Source organism: Homalodisca vitripennis, chromosome 6 (assembly GCF_021130785.1).
Source record: "Homalodisca vitripennis isolate AUS2020 chromosome 6, UT_GWSS_2.1, whole genome shotgun sequence".
NCBI lineage: Eukaryota > Metazoa > Arthropoda > Insecta > Hemiptera > Cicadellidae > Homalodisca > Homalodisca vitripennis.
In genome coordinates, this window is record NC_060212.1 from 125,083,972 (window position 1) to 125,101,110 (window position 17,139).

Consider the following 17,139-nt stretch of genomic DNA (forward strand, 5'->3'; position numbering starts at 1 on the left):
AAGTGGCAGAGGCAGGGGGCCGGGCAGAAACCCACAGCACAGGGTAACTTTGATCAAACAGTGATCAGATATGCAATATTTCAGATTCCAATTCAAACATGCCACATATTCTATTTTCGCATATACGTGATCAATTCATGCCTGAGACGGTTCCGTTATTCTTTTTATTTTGATAACAAAGCTAACTAAACCTTTCATTGATATATCAATTTGTAATTATATACGACTTTGGAATTTTCTTGTAAATTAATATTAAAATCTCCCATAACTAAAATATTTTTGAAAATTCCTAAATGATTATTAGTATTGACACACTTATCCAGTTCATTTATAAATATTTCTTTATTGTAACCAGAAGGTTACAATATTGGAAGCGAGTTTTATATATTGGAAATAAGGAATGTTTCAATCATAATTTTAAATAATTTTTCCAAAAATAAGCTGAGATCATTGCTTAACTGTCATTAATAACTTCAATTGTTTTAAGTATATAAACTATCTCTCTACCAGATCTATATTTATTGTTTCATTTAGTCTTTAGTGTAATTCTAGATTTTATAAAATCGAGCCTATTAATTATTATTAATACAAATTTATCATAATACAACCTTAGATAAATAACTTAACGTTTGTAATTGTATCAAAGCCTATTACAATTTTGTCTAATAAATTCTATTGTTTGATAAACAGTTTCTATTGTTTTTAATCCTATTAATATGGGAATAACTTTTTTGCTTTATATCAAACTAAGAGAAACTGTTTTGCCAACAAATAGTATCATAAATTCCACTAAATATAATAAAATACAAATATTATTTGTTACAGCTGTTAAAAAAAACTTTAATAAAGAAAACGTCTTCCTTAATCATACACTAATTTACTTAAGTCCTCTTGGCAATCGTATGAGTAATCGGATCACCGACCTTTCTCCGTCAAAAGATATTGCCGCTGCGCACCCACAGGAATATGAACTTTTTGATTATCATCACTTCTGTGGTGGTCACAAACAATCTCCTAGACGTAGTTGACAAAGACTCGTTATATATAGGTGAGTCCATGGTCATACTCGTGTGTATTGTGAAAAATTCTCTTTTAAACGTTTTCTCCTAACGAATTCCTCTTTGTCATGACACCTCAACAACTTGACAACAATTCACGTGGCTGGTTGTTAGCTGTTGTTTTTCTAACCAGACGGTGGCAACCATCAAACATTGTACGAGTAATGGACATGAAAAGTGTTCTACCCACTTAATTTGCCACGTTACCATGTCCTTAGAATTTTCCTGAGTGATACCATGTATTCCAAGCAAGTTATTTCGGGATTAATGCTCCACATCGTTTAGTTTATTTTCTAAGATTTAGATATTTTATTTAAGCTTGTAATGTTTTGCTGTTAAGTGTTAATGTTCAATAGCTTGTACAAATTCGTTAATTTTAGCATTTAGTTCACTTAGGATTTTAGTATTGTCATCAAGTCTTTCATTTTAAAATTCATAAGCTTTGTTTAAATTTTTATCACTTTCTTTTTGTTTGCTGTTATTAAGTCTTCCAAAGACACATTACCTTGTGTGAAAGCAGCTACAAGCCTTATGCAGTTTTCCACTTTGACGCACATCATTGTACAGTGATACAATATATATCGGCCTTGCTCATTTTTGAACTCGAACCCGTAATCATTAATTTGAGAATTATTGCATACCAACTAAACCTTACCAGCCTTAATTTTAAATGCACAAATACCACACTTAGAGATTTTAAAAATATAGATATAGATTGAAAGTATTAATGAGAAAAGGAAGGATCACCTCGTGTGTGTAAAATAACATGGCAACACTGTGAGTGTATTTGTCAGTATTAAGCACTGCTTGTGAGAATATTGTCTTTTACGGGCCCATGCTCGAAATGCCTGACAATGTTTTAGAGTTCAGAGAGAAGTTTCCTACGTGCAAATATCGTCGATTTTCATATATGAGAAAGCCTCGTAAAAGTTGTTTTTGATACCTTTCCTACCTCATGAGTTACGCACAAAGTCTTCGCTGAACTATGTGTAAAACGTACTAGTTTATTTTTTATGTGAAGCTATAAGATACGAGAATCTTGGTGTTACTTTAGGTAATCCAGAATTGTGAAATTGTGTGCTCACATATATAATCATGTCGGACTTGGTGTGTGCTCGAATGTGACATGCCTGACTTATCTGTGTACACTGCGGATGTCCAACCAATCTGCAACACATCCGCCGGAACATCCCGCCACATGAATCGGTTCTCGCATTTAAGGTCTTCGTGCCGTTTATATTTTACTCGATATTGCCATAAACTATGTTTATATAAAAATTACTGTGAAAAAACAAATCAGAAATGAAACAAATAAGAGAAAGTCGATTTAGAAATTTTTCCATTAAATGGTGTGTAAAATATACATGATTGTTTACAAAAAATAATAATACAAGAGGGTAAAATGGGTCAATGTATGTAAAAAACTAATTGTATCAATTTTTAAATGAGCTGGTATGAGCTTTCAATATTTGTTACATTATTAAGATTTGTACTAGGTTAACTTATTTAGTTAAGCATTATATTAAATATTCTATTATATTAAAATATTGATGAACAAAAAGTTCTCGCTCCGCTGGGACTGAAATTCTGATATTTTTGCCTCTATATCTATTTTAATTTGTCTATTTGTTACAATGAGTTAAAAAGGGACTATTTATCGTTTGAATTTTATAAGAGATTTTTGTTCCTACCACACTGTGACCAACTCTATTACCGCTTTGGTTAAGGTGCTATTAACTAAATTATAAATTTACCTGATTAGGAAAAAATTATAAGGGATCGAGATTTCCAAATAAATTGACAATACCTCAGCTTCTAATGTAGACCTACAGGACGGTCTGGAAGGAAAAGAAAAAGATTTAACATACGATTTTAGGCCTAAAAATATGACAAAAAGTACATATTAACATATATCTGGATATGCTTCGTTAGAGAAATAAGGCAAACGAAATACTTCTTCCAGATTTCCAATCCAAGGATGAAATGGATCCGGACTGCAATCATTAGAACTGTAACTAACATTTGATCGTTTCATAAGAATTTTGACATGAAAATTGAATAAACTAGGTCCCATGACTGTAAATCCCTTATTTAGTAAAATAAATTGCCTCAAAAGAAAGATGTTTTGTCAATAACACGTTTTTTTACATTTGAGGCGCTATAATTTCAATAGAGAATTTAATTTTGAGAAAAGTGACTGTTATCTCCTAATGTTGTCTGTTAAATGTTAGATAGGATGTAGTAGTAAAGTATTTATTTAAAATATTTTATTCCTTATATTTTTTATACAGGATTGTAAATGTTTAAATGTATTGTTAAATATTATATATAATGTGTTTAAATATTATTGTTCTCAGTATAGATATTACTACCTCTCAGTATATGGTTTCTCTTATCTATCACAACAGTACCTTGCCATGTGTTGTTTTCCATATCCAGCGTCCCTAGCCCTACCCACTGTGCGTGACACAGAACTATATTGCCACCTCTCAGTAGATAGCGTCACTTCTCTGTGTCACAACAGTACCTTGCCTTGTGTTGTTTTCCATATCCAGCGTCCCTAGCCCTACCCACTGTGCGTGACACAGAACTATATTGCCACCTCTCAGTAGATAGCGTCACTTCTCTGTGTCATAACAATACCTTGCCATGTGTTGTTTTCCATATCCAGCGTCCCTAGCCCTACCCACTGTGCGTGACACAGAACTATATTGCCACCTCTCAGTAGATAGCGTCACTTCTCTGTGTCACAACAGTACCTTGCCATGTGTTGTTTTCCATATCCAGCGTCCCTAGCCCTACCCACTGTGCGTGACACAGAACTATATTGCCACCTCTCAGTAGATAGCGTCACTTCTCTGTGTCATAACAATACCTTGCCATGTGTTGTTTTCCATATCCAGCGTCCCTAGCCCTACCCACTGTGCGTGACACAGAATTATATTGCCATCTCTCAGTAGATAGCGTCACTTCTCTGTGTCATAACAATACCTTGCCATGTGTTGTTTTCCATATCCAGCGTCCCTAGCCCTATCCACTGTGCGTGACACAGAATTATATTGCCACCTCTCAGTAGATAGCGTCACTTCTCTGTGTCATAACAATACCTTGCCATGTGTTGTTTTCCATATCCAGCGTCCCTAGCCCTATCCACTGTGCGTGACACAGAATTATATTGCCATCTCTCAGTAGATAGCGTCACTTCTCTGTGTCATAACAATACCTTGCCATGTGTTGTTTTCCATATCCAGCGTCCCTAGCCCTATCCACTGTGCGTGACACAGAATTATATTGCCATCTCTCAGTAGATAGCGTCACTTCTCTGTGTCATAACAATATCTTGCCATGTGTTGTTTTCCATATCCAGCGTCCCTAGCCCTACCCACTGTGCGTGACACAGAACTATATTGCCACCTCTCAGTAGATAGCGTCACTTCTCTGTGTCACAACAGTACCTTGCCATGTGTTGTTTTCCATATCCAGCGTCCCTAGCCCTACCCACTGTGCGTGACACAGAACTATATTGCCACCTCTCAGTAGATAGCGTCACTTCTCTGTGTCACAACAGTACCTTGCCATGTGTTGTTTTCCATATCCAGCGTCCCTAGCCCTACCCACTGTGCGTGACACAGAACTATATTGCCACCTCTCAGTAGATAGCGTCACTTCTCTGTGTCACAACAGTACCTTGCCTTGTGTTGTTTTCCATATCCAGCGTCCCTAGCCCTACCCACTGTGCGTGACACAGAATTATATTGCCACCTCTCAGTAGATAGCGTCACTTCTCTGTGTCACAACAATACCTTGCCATGTGTTGTTTTCCATATCCAGCGTCCCTAGCCCTACCCACTGTGCGTGACACAGAACTATATTGCCATCTCTCAGTAGATAGCGTCACTTCTCTGTGTCACAACAATACCTTGCCTTGTGTTGTTTTCCATATCCAGCGTCCCTAGCCCTACCCACTGTGCGTGACACAGAATTATATTGCCACCTCTCAGTAGATAGCGTCACTTCTCTGTGTCACAACAATACCTTGCCATGTGTTGTTTTCCATATCCAGCGTCCCTAGCCCTACCCACTGTGCGTGACACAGAACTATATTGCCATCTCTCAGTAGATAGCGTCACTTCTCTGTGTCACAACAATACCTTGCCTTGTGTTGTTTTCCATATCCAGCGTCCCTAGCCCTACCCACTGTGCGTGACACAGAATTATATTGCCACCTCTCAGTAGATAGCGTCACTTCTCTGTGTCATAACAATACCTTGCCTTGTGTTGTTTTCCATATCCAGCGTCCCTAGCCCTACCCACTGTGCGTGACACAGAACTATATTGCCATCTCTCAGTAGATAGCGTCACTTCTCTGTGTCATAACAATACCTTGCCTTGTGTTGTTTTCCATATCCAGCGTCCCTAGCCCTACCCACTGTGCGTGACACAGAATTATATTGCCACCTCTCAGTAGATAGCGTCACTTCTCTGTGTCATAACAATACCTTGCCATGTGTTGTTTTCCATATCCAGCGTCCCTAGCCCTACCCACTGTGCGTGACACAGAATTATATTGCCACCTCTCAGTAGATAGCGTCACTTCTCTGTGTCATAACAATACCTTGCCTTGTGTTGTTTTCCATATCCAGCGTCCCTAGCCCTACCCACTGTGCGTGACACAGAACTATATTGCCATCTCTCAGTAGATAGCGTCACTTCTCTGTGTCATAACAATACCTTGCCTTGTGTTGTTTTCCATATCCAGCGTCCCTAGCCCTACCCACTGTGCGTGACACAGAATTATATTGCCATCTCTCAGTAGATAGCGTCACTTCTCTGTGTCATAACAATACCTTGCCTTGTGTTGTTTTCCATATCCAGCGTCCCTAGCCCTACCCACTGTGCGTGACACAGAACTATATTGCCATCTCTCAGTAGATAGCGTCACTTCTCTGTGTCATAACAATACCTTGCCATGTGTTGTTTTCCATATCCAGCGTCCCTAGCCCTACCCACTGTGCGTGACACAGAATTATATTGCCACCTCTCAGTAGATAGCGTCACTTCTCTGTGTCATAACAATACCTTGCCATGTGTTGTTTTCCATATCCAGCGTCCCTAGCCCTACCCACTGTGCGTGACACAGAACTATATTGCCATCTCTCAGTAGATAGCGTCACTTCTCTGTGTCATAACAATACCTTGCCTTGTGTTGTTTTCCATATCCAGCGTCCCTAGCCCTACCCACTGTGCGTGACACAGAATTATATTGCCATCTCTCAGTAGATAGCGTCACTTCTCTGTGTCATAACAATACCTTGCCTTGTGTTGTTTTCCATATCCAGCGTCCCTAGCCCTACCCACTGTGCGTGACACAGAATTATATTGCCACCTCTCAGTAGATAGCGTCACTTCTCTGTGTCATAACAATACCTTGCCTTGTATAAACACCTTAACTGCGTCAATGTGTGGTTGTAGAGTACCACAATAGTAACACGTGGTTGTTCTTAATTGGCTGAACGTTAGTGAAGCCTACAACTTGTGGCATTTTATTCCTTCCTGTCTACTATAAATGTATGTTCGTACGATAACTAAAAAATTATATAAATTAATTTGTAAAAATACAATTTAATATACCAAGATATTATCTAAATGACCTTCAATTTATTACCAAATTTTAACCTGACCTTAAAAAAGTAATTACTTTAATCAAGATTGCAATTCGCATTCTAAAATTACTGTCGGAAACCCGAAAAATGTTTAGAAACCAACTAGAATCATCTTTAAGTGGCCCAAAAATCTTAAAAACAAGTTAGTTCACATAATTTGTTGAAAAGTAAAAATCGAGGTAAACGATATAACGGTTCTAAACCCTGTCATAAACCACGATGCTGCTTATGCAGGACCATGTTAGCTAGTAAAAGCTTTAGTAGTAAGGTAATTAATTAAACGTATCCAATTAAAGGAACTAGTATTGTAATCCAAACACTACCTCCAACTCTCTCCTAATTAGAATATAAAGTAGTTCAGTATTGTTCTAGGAAGTGACGCGTCCCTCGCCATACGTTCCAGGTAACGTAACACGACCAAATTGAATTTGTTATATATTACAACGTATACATAATGTAGTATTACACATTAACAAAAATATAAATAAACATTATTTTATTTTTAAAACTGGAACTTTAATTCCAGTTGTATAAACACCAATATTCCTTTTCAGTATTCAGAAATTAATTGGTTATTTTTATTTGTCTTGTTAACTATTTAAAATGAAATATCAGTTGGAAAGTATTTGTTTACTATTTATTTTTCAACGATAGTTATGTTTTTGCCTAATTTACTAACAATGATAAAGATTATAACCAAATTTGTTATGTTTGAAAAGAAATGATATAAAGGTTAGACTCTATATTTACCAAATTTTCCCATGTAACATTATGAAATGTTCTTCAAAAATACTAAACTTCGGATTGTATTTAAATCATTACACACTACGTTTTTCAAACGCACTTGAAGTCGTATGTTGTTATTATTATAAATACAAATATAGTTATATGAACAAATCTTAAACAAAGCAATTAAGATGAGTAAATACTTTATCCATCGAAAACTGTTTTTAGACTGGAATTTTATCGAGTTTCATTATTGTTTCTATAGGATATTTATATATATATATATATATATATATATATATATATATATATATATATATATATCTTTGTTAATTTATTAAATGTCCAGAGTAAATTAATTTAAGTCATTAATTATTTTAGTCATAGCTTTTTGTAGATGATATGTCTCATTTGATAATAATACTTGCCATTAATATTTGTACATAACTACTATACTTATATGTCTATATATAGTGAACTCGAAATTGGTCTCTCAGACATTGTAGAGTGGCATATTTACATTTTTTTAGGAAAAAACAGGGTATAGCAAAAAGGGATTCACAAACAAGACTGCATACTGCACTATATCAAGTTTACAGATATACCCTCAAAAACAAACACAGAGAGTATAAGTAAAGGCAGCAAGCCAGGTGGTAAGTAAGCATACAGTTCCATCTAGAGAATAAAGTAATCGTAAATATTACTTGTAAATCGGGATGTTTCTCAAAGTTCATGTTTTTGTGTGTATGTCCGCGTAGGTTTGTCCAAACATAATCCAGAAACCCGTTTGATGAACAGTAAAGAAATTTACTACTAATGTAAAAGTAAGTCATTACCTTATTGCATTACTCTTCTTATTGAAGAGTAAGGCACAACCGGAAGCATAGATTTGTTCGCTCTACCCCTTATACTCGAAGTAGTTATTAGTCCAAAGCATGTATGTGTTTATATCTGTAAATTGGGCTAAAGGTTTTATTGGAAAAACAGTCATTCTGCGTCTTACAATGGATTTGTTCTCAAAATTTCTGAAATACCATTATCATCATCTGCAAATCAGATTTCGAAAATTGCTTCCACTTAGAAATCTATCATTTATAACCTAATTTAAATGTAATAAATGTATGGAATTTTAAATTTTACATCATATTATTTTAAAACCTAGGTAACCAGACAATCTAATTATTTTTAATTTTCTTTCTTTCTGAGACTTAAAAATATTATAGAAATAGTTGGCGGTAAATTTGATATTAATAATGTCGACCCACTCGTTTATTAATATTATTATTCAGTCCATGAACACTGAATAATATGCAAGATGAATATTAAATATGCTTAATCTTGTTTAAAAATATTAAAGGTTTGCATTGAGAGCTGTCATTGTAATTAAAGAGCATCCAGAGCGGTTTTTGTGCTCAGCGCAAACAAATAGACCCGGTGGTTATTTATTTAAACACGCAGCTTTCACTGTTTACAAAGGGCTGGCCGGTGCAGATAACGTCAGAGATTGATTTAGCACCATCCACTTACTATACAGGTTAAATATAACATCAAGTCATAATGTTTGGAGAAAAATATAAACAAAATGTTTGATTGTATTACATACTGAATAAAACCAGATATAAATAAGTTTGATTTTTGTTAACATAGGCAGTAGATATTTAATAATAAATATGGGATTTAACTTATATGATGTGACGTAAAGGTAGACAGCGAGATCAATGCAATTTACATTAGCAATTTTATATATAATCCTTAGTAAATGTTAGAATGATAAATACGTATTGCTGGAAAATGAAATGTCCATTCAGTGTTAATGTTCAGTAATATTGTGGGCGTGTGTGACTGAATAACTTGTCTGCTGCCAGAGACAATACGGGCTTAATCTGAAGCTTTAGCGAAGGTCTCATTGTCTTGTGTCTATAATTTAGGTACCTACTTGAGATCACTAAACACTAATTGTGTTTACAATTGATTACAGAGTGATACATATCTTGAAATCCATTGTTAAAATTAGTTTTCTTTAGTGATTATAAAGGAAAATTAGATTAGTATCATCTTACTAGAGTAGTCAATTTATTAGCCCCATAAAATAACTAAATTTTTGGAACTTTTATTTGCTGAAGCAAGTGACATTTTAGTAAGTGACCAATGCTGTATATGCCATTTTGCCTAGGGATTCAACCGTTTTCGTTTTAACTTTGGAACTTTGCAACATCATAAGTGTTTTTACTAAATAGTAAGGACTTTGATTTAAAAATTTACGCGTGAAGCCGCGGGTAACAGCTATTTTTACTAATATTAAAAATATAAAATGTTCAGTAGGTGAATAAATGTTTGTTTTTCCACTAAAAACGATACTTTACTGTCCTTGCACACCTGTTTCACCATCAAATAACTGAAATACTACTCTAAATGTATGTTACTATCACTCTGTATAAATATAATACAAGAGCTAATCAGCTCTTTACATTAAAAATGCTTGTTACTAAAAAATAGGCAAAATACAAAGTACAGATTTCTCCACATATTCTGTACACCCTAGTCGAAGATTTTGTTTTCACGTTCGGAATGGTCGATCCCAAATAATACTTTTGTCTAAAGTTCCTCAATTTTCTTTCTTAAACTTTTATTGGCTAATCTATCAAACCTGCAGACAATACGTGATGTAGAAAACGAAGACTGGAAATTTCACGGCGAGGTCCAAAAGAATTTGAATCTTGGTCAACATACATGTTTTTTCATGCATATCTTATACTATTGATATGCAGTAAATAAAATTCACTATACAGTATAATATATTTCATTTCTTATGTGTTCAGTATTGTTGAATGTTAAATTAAATTAAAATTATGATATTTACTAACTGTTAATTGAGGGATATTTTATTTGTTCCAGCCTTCAGAATAATTCTCAACCTTATACATGATTTAAGTATGATATAGATGCATCATTTGTTTTAGCATTAGGAAAATAAGAAACCCTAGCTAATGTTCAAATGTATGAATATGATCATGTTGCCAAATGAATCAAATGAAATTCCTATATTATTCGGTCATTAGTTGCAATTACGATTTGTATTTAAAATATAATAAGAGGAGTGATTTTATCGTAATTTCAATAATATTAAACTGCACACACATTTGAATTTTAGTCTAATTCTGTTTTGTATTATATGTTTACTAAGTTCCCCTCCTACAGCATAGATTGTTGGAAAGTTCACGGTGTTATTGCTATTATTAATAATGCTGACTAAAATATGCTTCGAGTCCTGGTACAACAAGACAACTTGGATTTACGGAAGCGTAATAGTCCACTTAACTTCAAAAGTTTTCAACGAAAATTCCGGTTGAATTAACAAATGTAATGGTCTTATGGCTTGAGTAATGTACGTAGAGTGTGACAAAATTAACTTCTCGTTATCTGAGTTGACTTTATGAATATGAGGAGGCCCGATAACGTCCCTGTTGGACCAATTCCAATTCCAATGAAGTCTGGAGATTGTGCAATTTGATGAGTTACGAAAATTAGGATTTTTTAAAAACCCAATATTACACTCTTAGAAATCAATGGCCTAATAGGATTTTCAGTACAACCTCGATATATCATATAACAAAGATATATTTTGTCTTCTACCTATCCCTTTCTCTACAACCTTCTTCATCCTTTCCTCGTCTTTACCCAAAACACTAACTTCCAATTCCGTATTATGAGAACTTTTCTTATGATTTTAGTCATCCTTAGTACTATCTAACTCACTATAAACTCTGCAAATTTCTTACGACACTTTGTACGAAGTCTCTTGCCTTCATTCATAACAATAAAAATTAACGCATTTGGTTGTGACAAATGTCAAGTTTTCCACAGACTATATATTAAAAGCACTTGTGATCTCAAATAACACGTAGTGCTGTCAAAGAACAATCAGTCTGAATATAAATATAGTGTTATAAAAAATGTTGTTTTTTGTAGTGTTACAAACATCTACAAAAAACTCAAAATTAAATTTGCTAAAAGACCTCATCTCACCAGTTAAAGGTTCAGATATACCCTAAGAAGTTAAATACCATTCACATTTTATAATATTAAAATTGCATATAGATTTAGAAAAAACTTTAATTAGATGGTTTAGTACTGTAATATTGCTTAACAAATTATAGACTATTGAAAACTAGTTTGAGTGGCAACTTGTAGCAAACCGACAGTCATCAGGGTTCACTTTGTCTCAAAAATAAATTTTCAAGGCTAAATACTTCATAACATGGTGCGCGATATACTATGGAAATCTTAAGAGGTCCTAGGTTAATTTATGCTTTAGAGTTTTATTGTTTGTGAAAATAACCCACAGAGTTCTCAGAATCAGCGACATAAATTTCACTACTGTGGAACGAAACCACCAAGCGGTTAGTCCGAGTGTCTGTTTCGAGTGTGGGGATGTGTGCGGTGACGTCAGAAGTGTGGATACCAACATCTTTAAACTCGATCTTGTCTTTAAAGAAAGTGTCTTGCAAATGTACAGGTCTATAGCTCAATTTGTTCATCATATATCCTGTGGACAATTAAGAGCCAGCTCATTGAAACTACCTTGAGTTGTCCCCTATGCGAACCATAACACCACGACAAACCCTTATTTTTAATTTTACAACGCTTATACACTTTTATTTAAAGGGTATACTTTTTGAGAATATTTAAATAGTGAAGTAAACAAGTTTCTTATTCTTTTTGAACAACCCAAATATCTTAAAAAATTACAATGTATTTGGATGCACATTAATCTTCTTTTACAGAGACATTCCACATAATTCTGTCTCAAAATAAAAACATAAAAATGTTTCAATTTGAACACTGTTGTTATGGAGCTAAAATCAAGATGGACAGTAGGATAACACTTCGCAGACGCTTAGTCAAATCCCATGGATTTCCATTCATCACTATTGAGATGGATGATTCCTATTGGAAATGAAGCTTCACGTAAAAACTTCAAGTATGGAGGTCAATTCGTTCTCAAAATTTAATTATTTTCCATTTGTAAATGAAACTTATGCGTTAGAAATAATTTTGTTTTAGCTTATAGGTAACATTCCATATCGTTTTGAAATTACTGTCCTGTCAAGTACAGTCTTGTATGTGGCAAGGGGTTATCCCAGCAACTGTAATTTAGTTTTAAGCTTTAATTTAACGAAGATTTTAAGAATGATCCTCATAAGTCACCAGCTCACAAGATAGGGAACGGACGTAGAACTCTTGTATTAAAACAAAAGTCAAACAGATAATATATTTTAAGTTTTGTTAAATAATAAATTAATAGTATTTGGATTTCCTCTGGACGTAATATCTATATTAATGAAATACTTTGAAATAAGACAATCGCGTAGAATATTTGTAATCCTATAAAGTTGGTTTCAAATGATTTTGTACCATATATCGCGAGGCAGTATGCCAATGTACGTGTCGCGTAACTGGACCACTGAATTTGCTTGCATCTAAAATTCAAGTCTTGTAGATTATTTTATTCTCGAAATATCCTACGAACAGACTACAGAAAACCAAACAGAACTGATGACAGTTAGTTTACATAAATGCCCAGCCAATCTCATGGAAGGACAAACACCATCAATAAAACTCGAAGTTGCCTATGTAGGTTTCTATAAGGGATACATTTAAGGATAATTTTTTAAGGATAGAAAAGGAAGCTAACGCTAACCTCAACCAATAAATTAGGTAAAAATAATATAAGCAATATCGAATATACCTCTAAAATCAAAACCAACGAGGATGTTTTTCCTTCCAAAAAAATCTCCTCCCTTCTAAAATAATAACATATTTTTAAACTTTAACAGGGATTATTATGGTTTAAGTTTACATGTACTTGAGTACTAGTGAAAGTCGAATTGCAAAAAACCCTTCTATTTCTCTTCTTGTCCGTGACTAGTTATAAAGGCTCAGTTCACTTCTGGCTATATTTTATATTTAATTATTCGTGTTTATTCGAGTTTGGATACAAAGCTAGACAAAAATATTTGGTTTTCTTGTATATTTTATCTTAAGTAAGGTTTTGGTGTGTTTTTTTAATATTGTTTTGAGAGAATTATTATTGAACATTTGTTATTGATTCAACGTATTTATGCATTTTACTTAACTTTTCGTTTGACTTAAAATTTCACTTCAAAATTAAAGTTTCCTACTTTTTGTTTTCTATCATCTTGTGGATGAAGTTCTATACTTATTTAAATAAATAACTTTCGGTTAATTTTTTTTATTGTACCATAAACCTGAACAAGATACATCTTAAGTACTTCAGGTTGACAAGTATATCTTCTCGCTACCATGACTTAGAGTTTTCACTCAGACTTGGTGATTAGTGGCCTGGTTGCACGTTCCCAGGGGTTGAGTTACTCTACATCTTTTCCTCGTCCTCGTACACGTCAGCTGCTGCAGACGATCTTAGCCTGGATCCCGCTACCACCAGAGGCTTGTGTTGCATTGACAGGCACGATGGAGTACTGTCGTTCCTTTCCAATCGGCGTGAACGGAGCGGGATTCGGCTTCAGTGTTCTTTTCAAGCCAATCTTCTGTGGTAGCTTCCGGGTTTATGGCAGTGGGGCGTTTGGGTGTGCTTCTGCAGGTTTCCTTCTAATTGTTCCTTACGAGGATCTGTTACAGGTTTCTGGGTAACATCTTCGCCTCGAGTTATAACAGGCTGATGGACTGACTTTTACTCTTCGTCATCCTCGTACGAGATAGCTGCTGCCGCCAGCCTCAGCCTTGACCCGCTACCCACCAGAGGCTTGTGTTGCATTGACAGGCACAGATGGAGTACTGCCGGTTCCTTTCCAATCGGCGTGAACGGAGCGGGGTTCGGCTCAGTGTTCTATTTTAAAGCCAATCTTCTGTGGTAGCTTCCGGGTTTAATGGCAGCGTTGGGTGTGGCTTCTGCAGGTTCTTCTAATGTGTTCCTCACGAGGATCTGTTACAGGTTGGGGGTAACCTGGCATCTTCGCCTCGAGGTAACAAGCTGATGACTGACGTTTACTCTTCTTCATCTTCGTACGAGTTAGCTGCTGCCGCCCAGCCTCAGCCTTGACCCGCTACCAACCAGAGGTATCATGCTAGCTTGTGAAGCGTTGACAGGCACGATGGAGTACTGCTGCCGGTTTCCTCCCCGTCTCCAATTGGCGTGGCTTCTGCAGGTTTCTTCTACTTGTTCGTCACGAGGATCTGTTTCAGGTTTCTGGTGCAGTGACGACAGGAGCAGGGGGGTTACGGACAGGGTCAGGGTGACGACAGGACACAGGGGGTGCCGCCAGACGAATAATAGTATCTTCGATAAGTCCACAAACCGCCTCCTACTATGACGTGTTTTTGGGTGGGAGGGTGGATGGGGGAGGGGGGGGGGGCAGCTATTCCACCGCCAATAAGCTACAGCCTTCCAAGGTACATTTCGAAACATAGACATGTCGAAAAAGCTTCTGTATTCAATGATCGTTTAACAGAAACTGATTAATTCATTGAGTTACCAGGGATATCTAACTATTGTTGAACTCATTATATTTAACACAATATTTAATTCCAGTTACCAGGGATATCATCTAACTATTGTTGAATCATTATTTAACACAATATTTATTCATGTTACCAGGGATATCATCTAACTATTGTTGAACTCATTTATTTAACACCAATATTTAAATTCAGTTACCAGGGATATCATCTAACTATTGTTGAACTCATTATTTAACACAATATTTTATTCAGTTACCAGGGATATCATCTAACTATTGTTGAACTCATTATTAACACAATATTTAAAACATTATACATAGAATGTTTTAATATATTTGATGTAAAATAGCATGTTATATACCCGCGACATCGCACTAAAATTATTTTAAATCGAAGTCATTACTGTGTAGTAAAAACACTTATGAGCAGTGAATATAATATCTTTCCTCAACGTATGTAGGCAGAAATGAGTTAGTATATAATAATATAACTTTTATTATTATATTAATATCTACAGTATATAATATAATATATATTATTATATATTGCAATAGCAGTTGTTCTTGTTTAAGAGAGCCAGGGGAGTATTAACCTTACTCCCATATATCATGTTTTGCTTTTTCTTGATGAAATAATAGAATATTACGATGCACACAGCTAATTTTCACTTGTGGTCCCAATAAAGACAATACAAATATATTAGGTCTCGGTCCCTTATTTCAGTCAAATGTCTTATACAAAACGGGTATGAAGTATTAGCTATATACGGCAGATGTAAGATATTTCCGGTGCTATATTTGAGTTTGCCTTGTAAATCCGACGAAAAAAATATATTCGTAAGTATGGTTTAACAAGTCTACTTCGAGAAAAGGAGTCTATTTACGGTCGTTCAAATTCACTTCAAGTGCCACAGTTGAGTTCCCCTTTGCCTTGTTGTCCTGATAAGAAAACTTTTGTAAGTAGCTGTTAAATTCTACTTGGTCAAAAAGCGTTAAGTGTACTTCGTTACTTTTGCAATTTACTTTTCATTTAAGATATTTACCCGGTGCCGTAGCTTAGTCTGCCTTTTTGTCCCGATGCAGAACATATGATATATACGGAAGACTGAGAAGCATATTGCTCTCAAAAATTCTATAATTTCCATTATAACGGGGAAATCCTTTCTTTTAAGTTTATGTGGTTTTGAGTTATAGTATCCGTTTTTTTGCTATCTGCATCACTGCAGATCAAGGTTAGGTTTGATCAATTACAACTTATTATTGAAAAAAATGTTTCTGATTCTTTGACGAACTTCAACGGAATGTGTAAAAGTTCGTCACGCGTAGAAACAACTGTTTTTTAGTGCCAGATAAGTCCGGATTATGAAAAATATATTTTACCAATTTTCAAAATTCTAAAATATTCTATATAACTTTCCTGATAACCCAATTATTTAGAATTATTTAATGTGTACTTTCTGAACGTCACACTGGCGAAATTATTTTGCCTGGTATTGCTTCTAGCCATAATCAAGAACTGAACCTAAACTGACATTTGACATGTGTAATTTGCTCTCTGTATAAATGTCTTATTTTTATAATTACATGATTTTCCGTATTTTTTACGATAACTTAATAGTTATTTTTCCAATCTGGGACGTAGATGAATGTAACAGTTTAGAGATAATTTTAGTCAGTAGAGCCATTTTGAGTTTATAAATGGTGTAAACTAACCTGACCTTTTTGTATATAGATAAGTATATGAATGTGAATACATCCATAACAGATAGATATTTTCTTTATAAAGCGTACGCTTATTTCGTAGTTAGCCATACCTAATTAGAAAATTCAACATGGAAATCATGTCAATATACAATGAAGCAGCATGTATGTTCAGAAACTATTAATATGAAACGCTTTCATAAATGCAGTAAAGATACTGAACTGTAATGTATTCATGTTCAAAAGCAGGAAGTAAAGTCTGACAGGAAACGTGTAGCCCGGAACTGCCGCATGGCTCGTTTAAGCCTTCTCGTTAAGTTTACTTTCTACTTCTGGCTTATGTTTACTTCAAGCGTCACTCTACGCTGGCTGAGGAATAAATCGGAACAGAATACATTACTTTAATGTGATTAAACTTTTTAATATCTAAAAATAACTTAATTTGTTCGTTAGTGTTATCTGGCCTTGGGGGAGGGATATTAAAGGAAAGGA

General features: G+C 34.9%; 1 protein-coding gene across 1 annotated transcript; it reads right to left on the reverse strand.

Moving 5' to 3' along the window:
* Nucleotides 1-3,560: 3,560 nt before the first annotated feature.
* Nucleotides 3,561-13,928, reverse strand: LOC124365549. The gene is made up of 14 exons (XM_046821541.1): nt 13,846-13,928; nt 6,370-6,468; nt 6,138-6,236; nt 5,906-6,004; nt 5,674-5,772; nt 5,442-5,540; nt 5,210-5,308; nt 4,978-5,076; nt 4,746-4,844; nt 4,514-4,612; nt 4,282-4,380; nt 4,050-4,148; nt 3,818-3,916; nt 3,561-3,684 (listed from the first exon to the last, which is right to left on the reverse strand). The coding sequence occupies exons 1-14, from the start codon at nt 13,926-13,928 to the stop codon at nt 3,561-3,563; spliced, it is 1,395 nt and encodes a 464-aa protein (XP_046677497.1).
* Nucleotides 13,929-17,139: the final 3,211 nt, after the last annotated feature.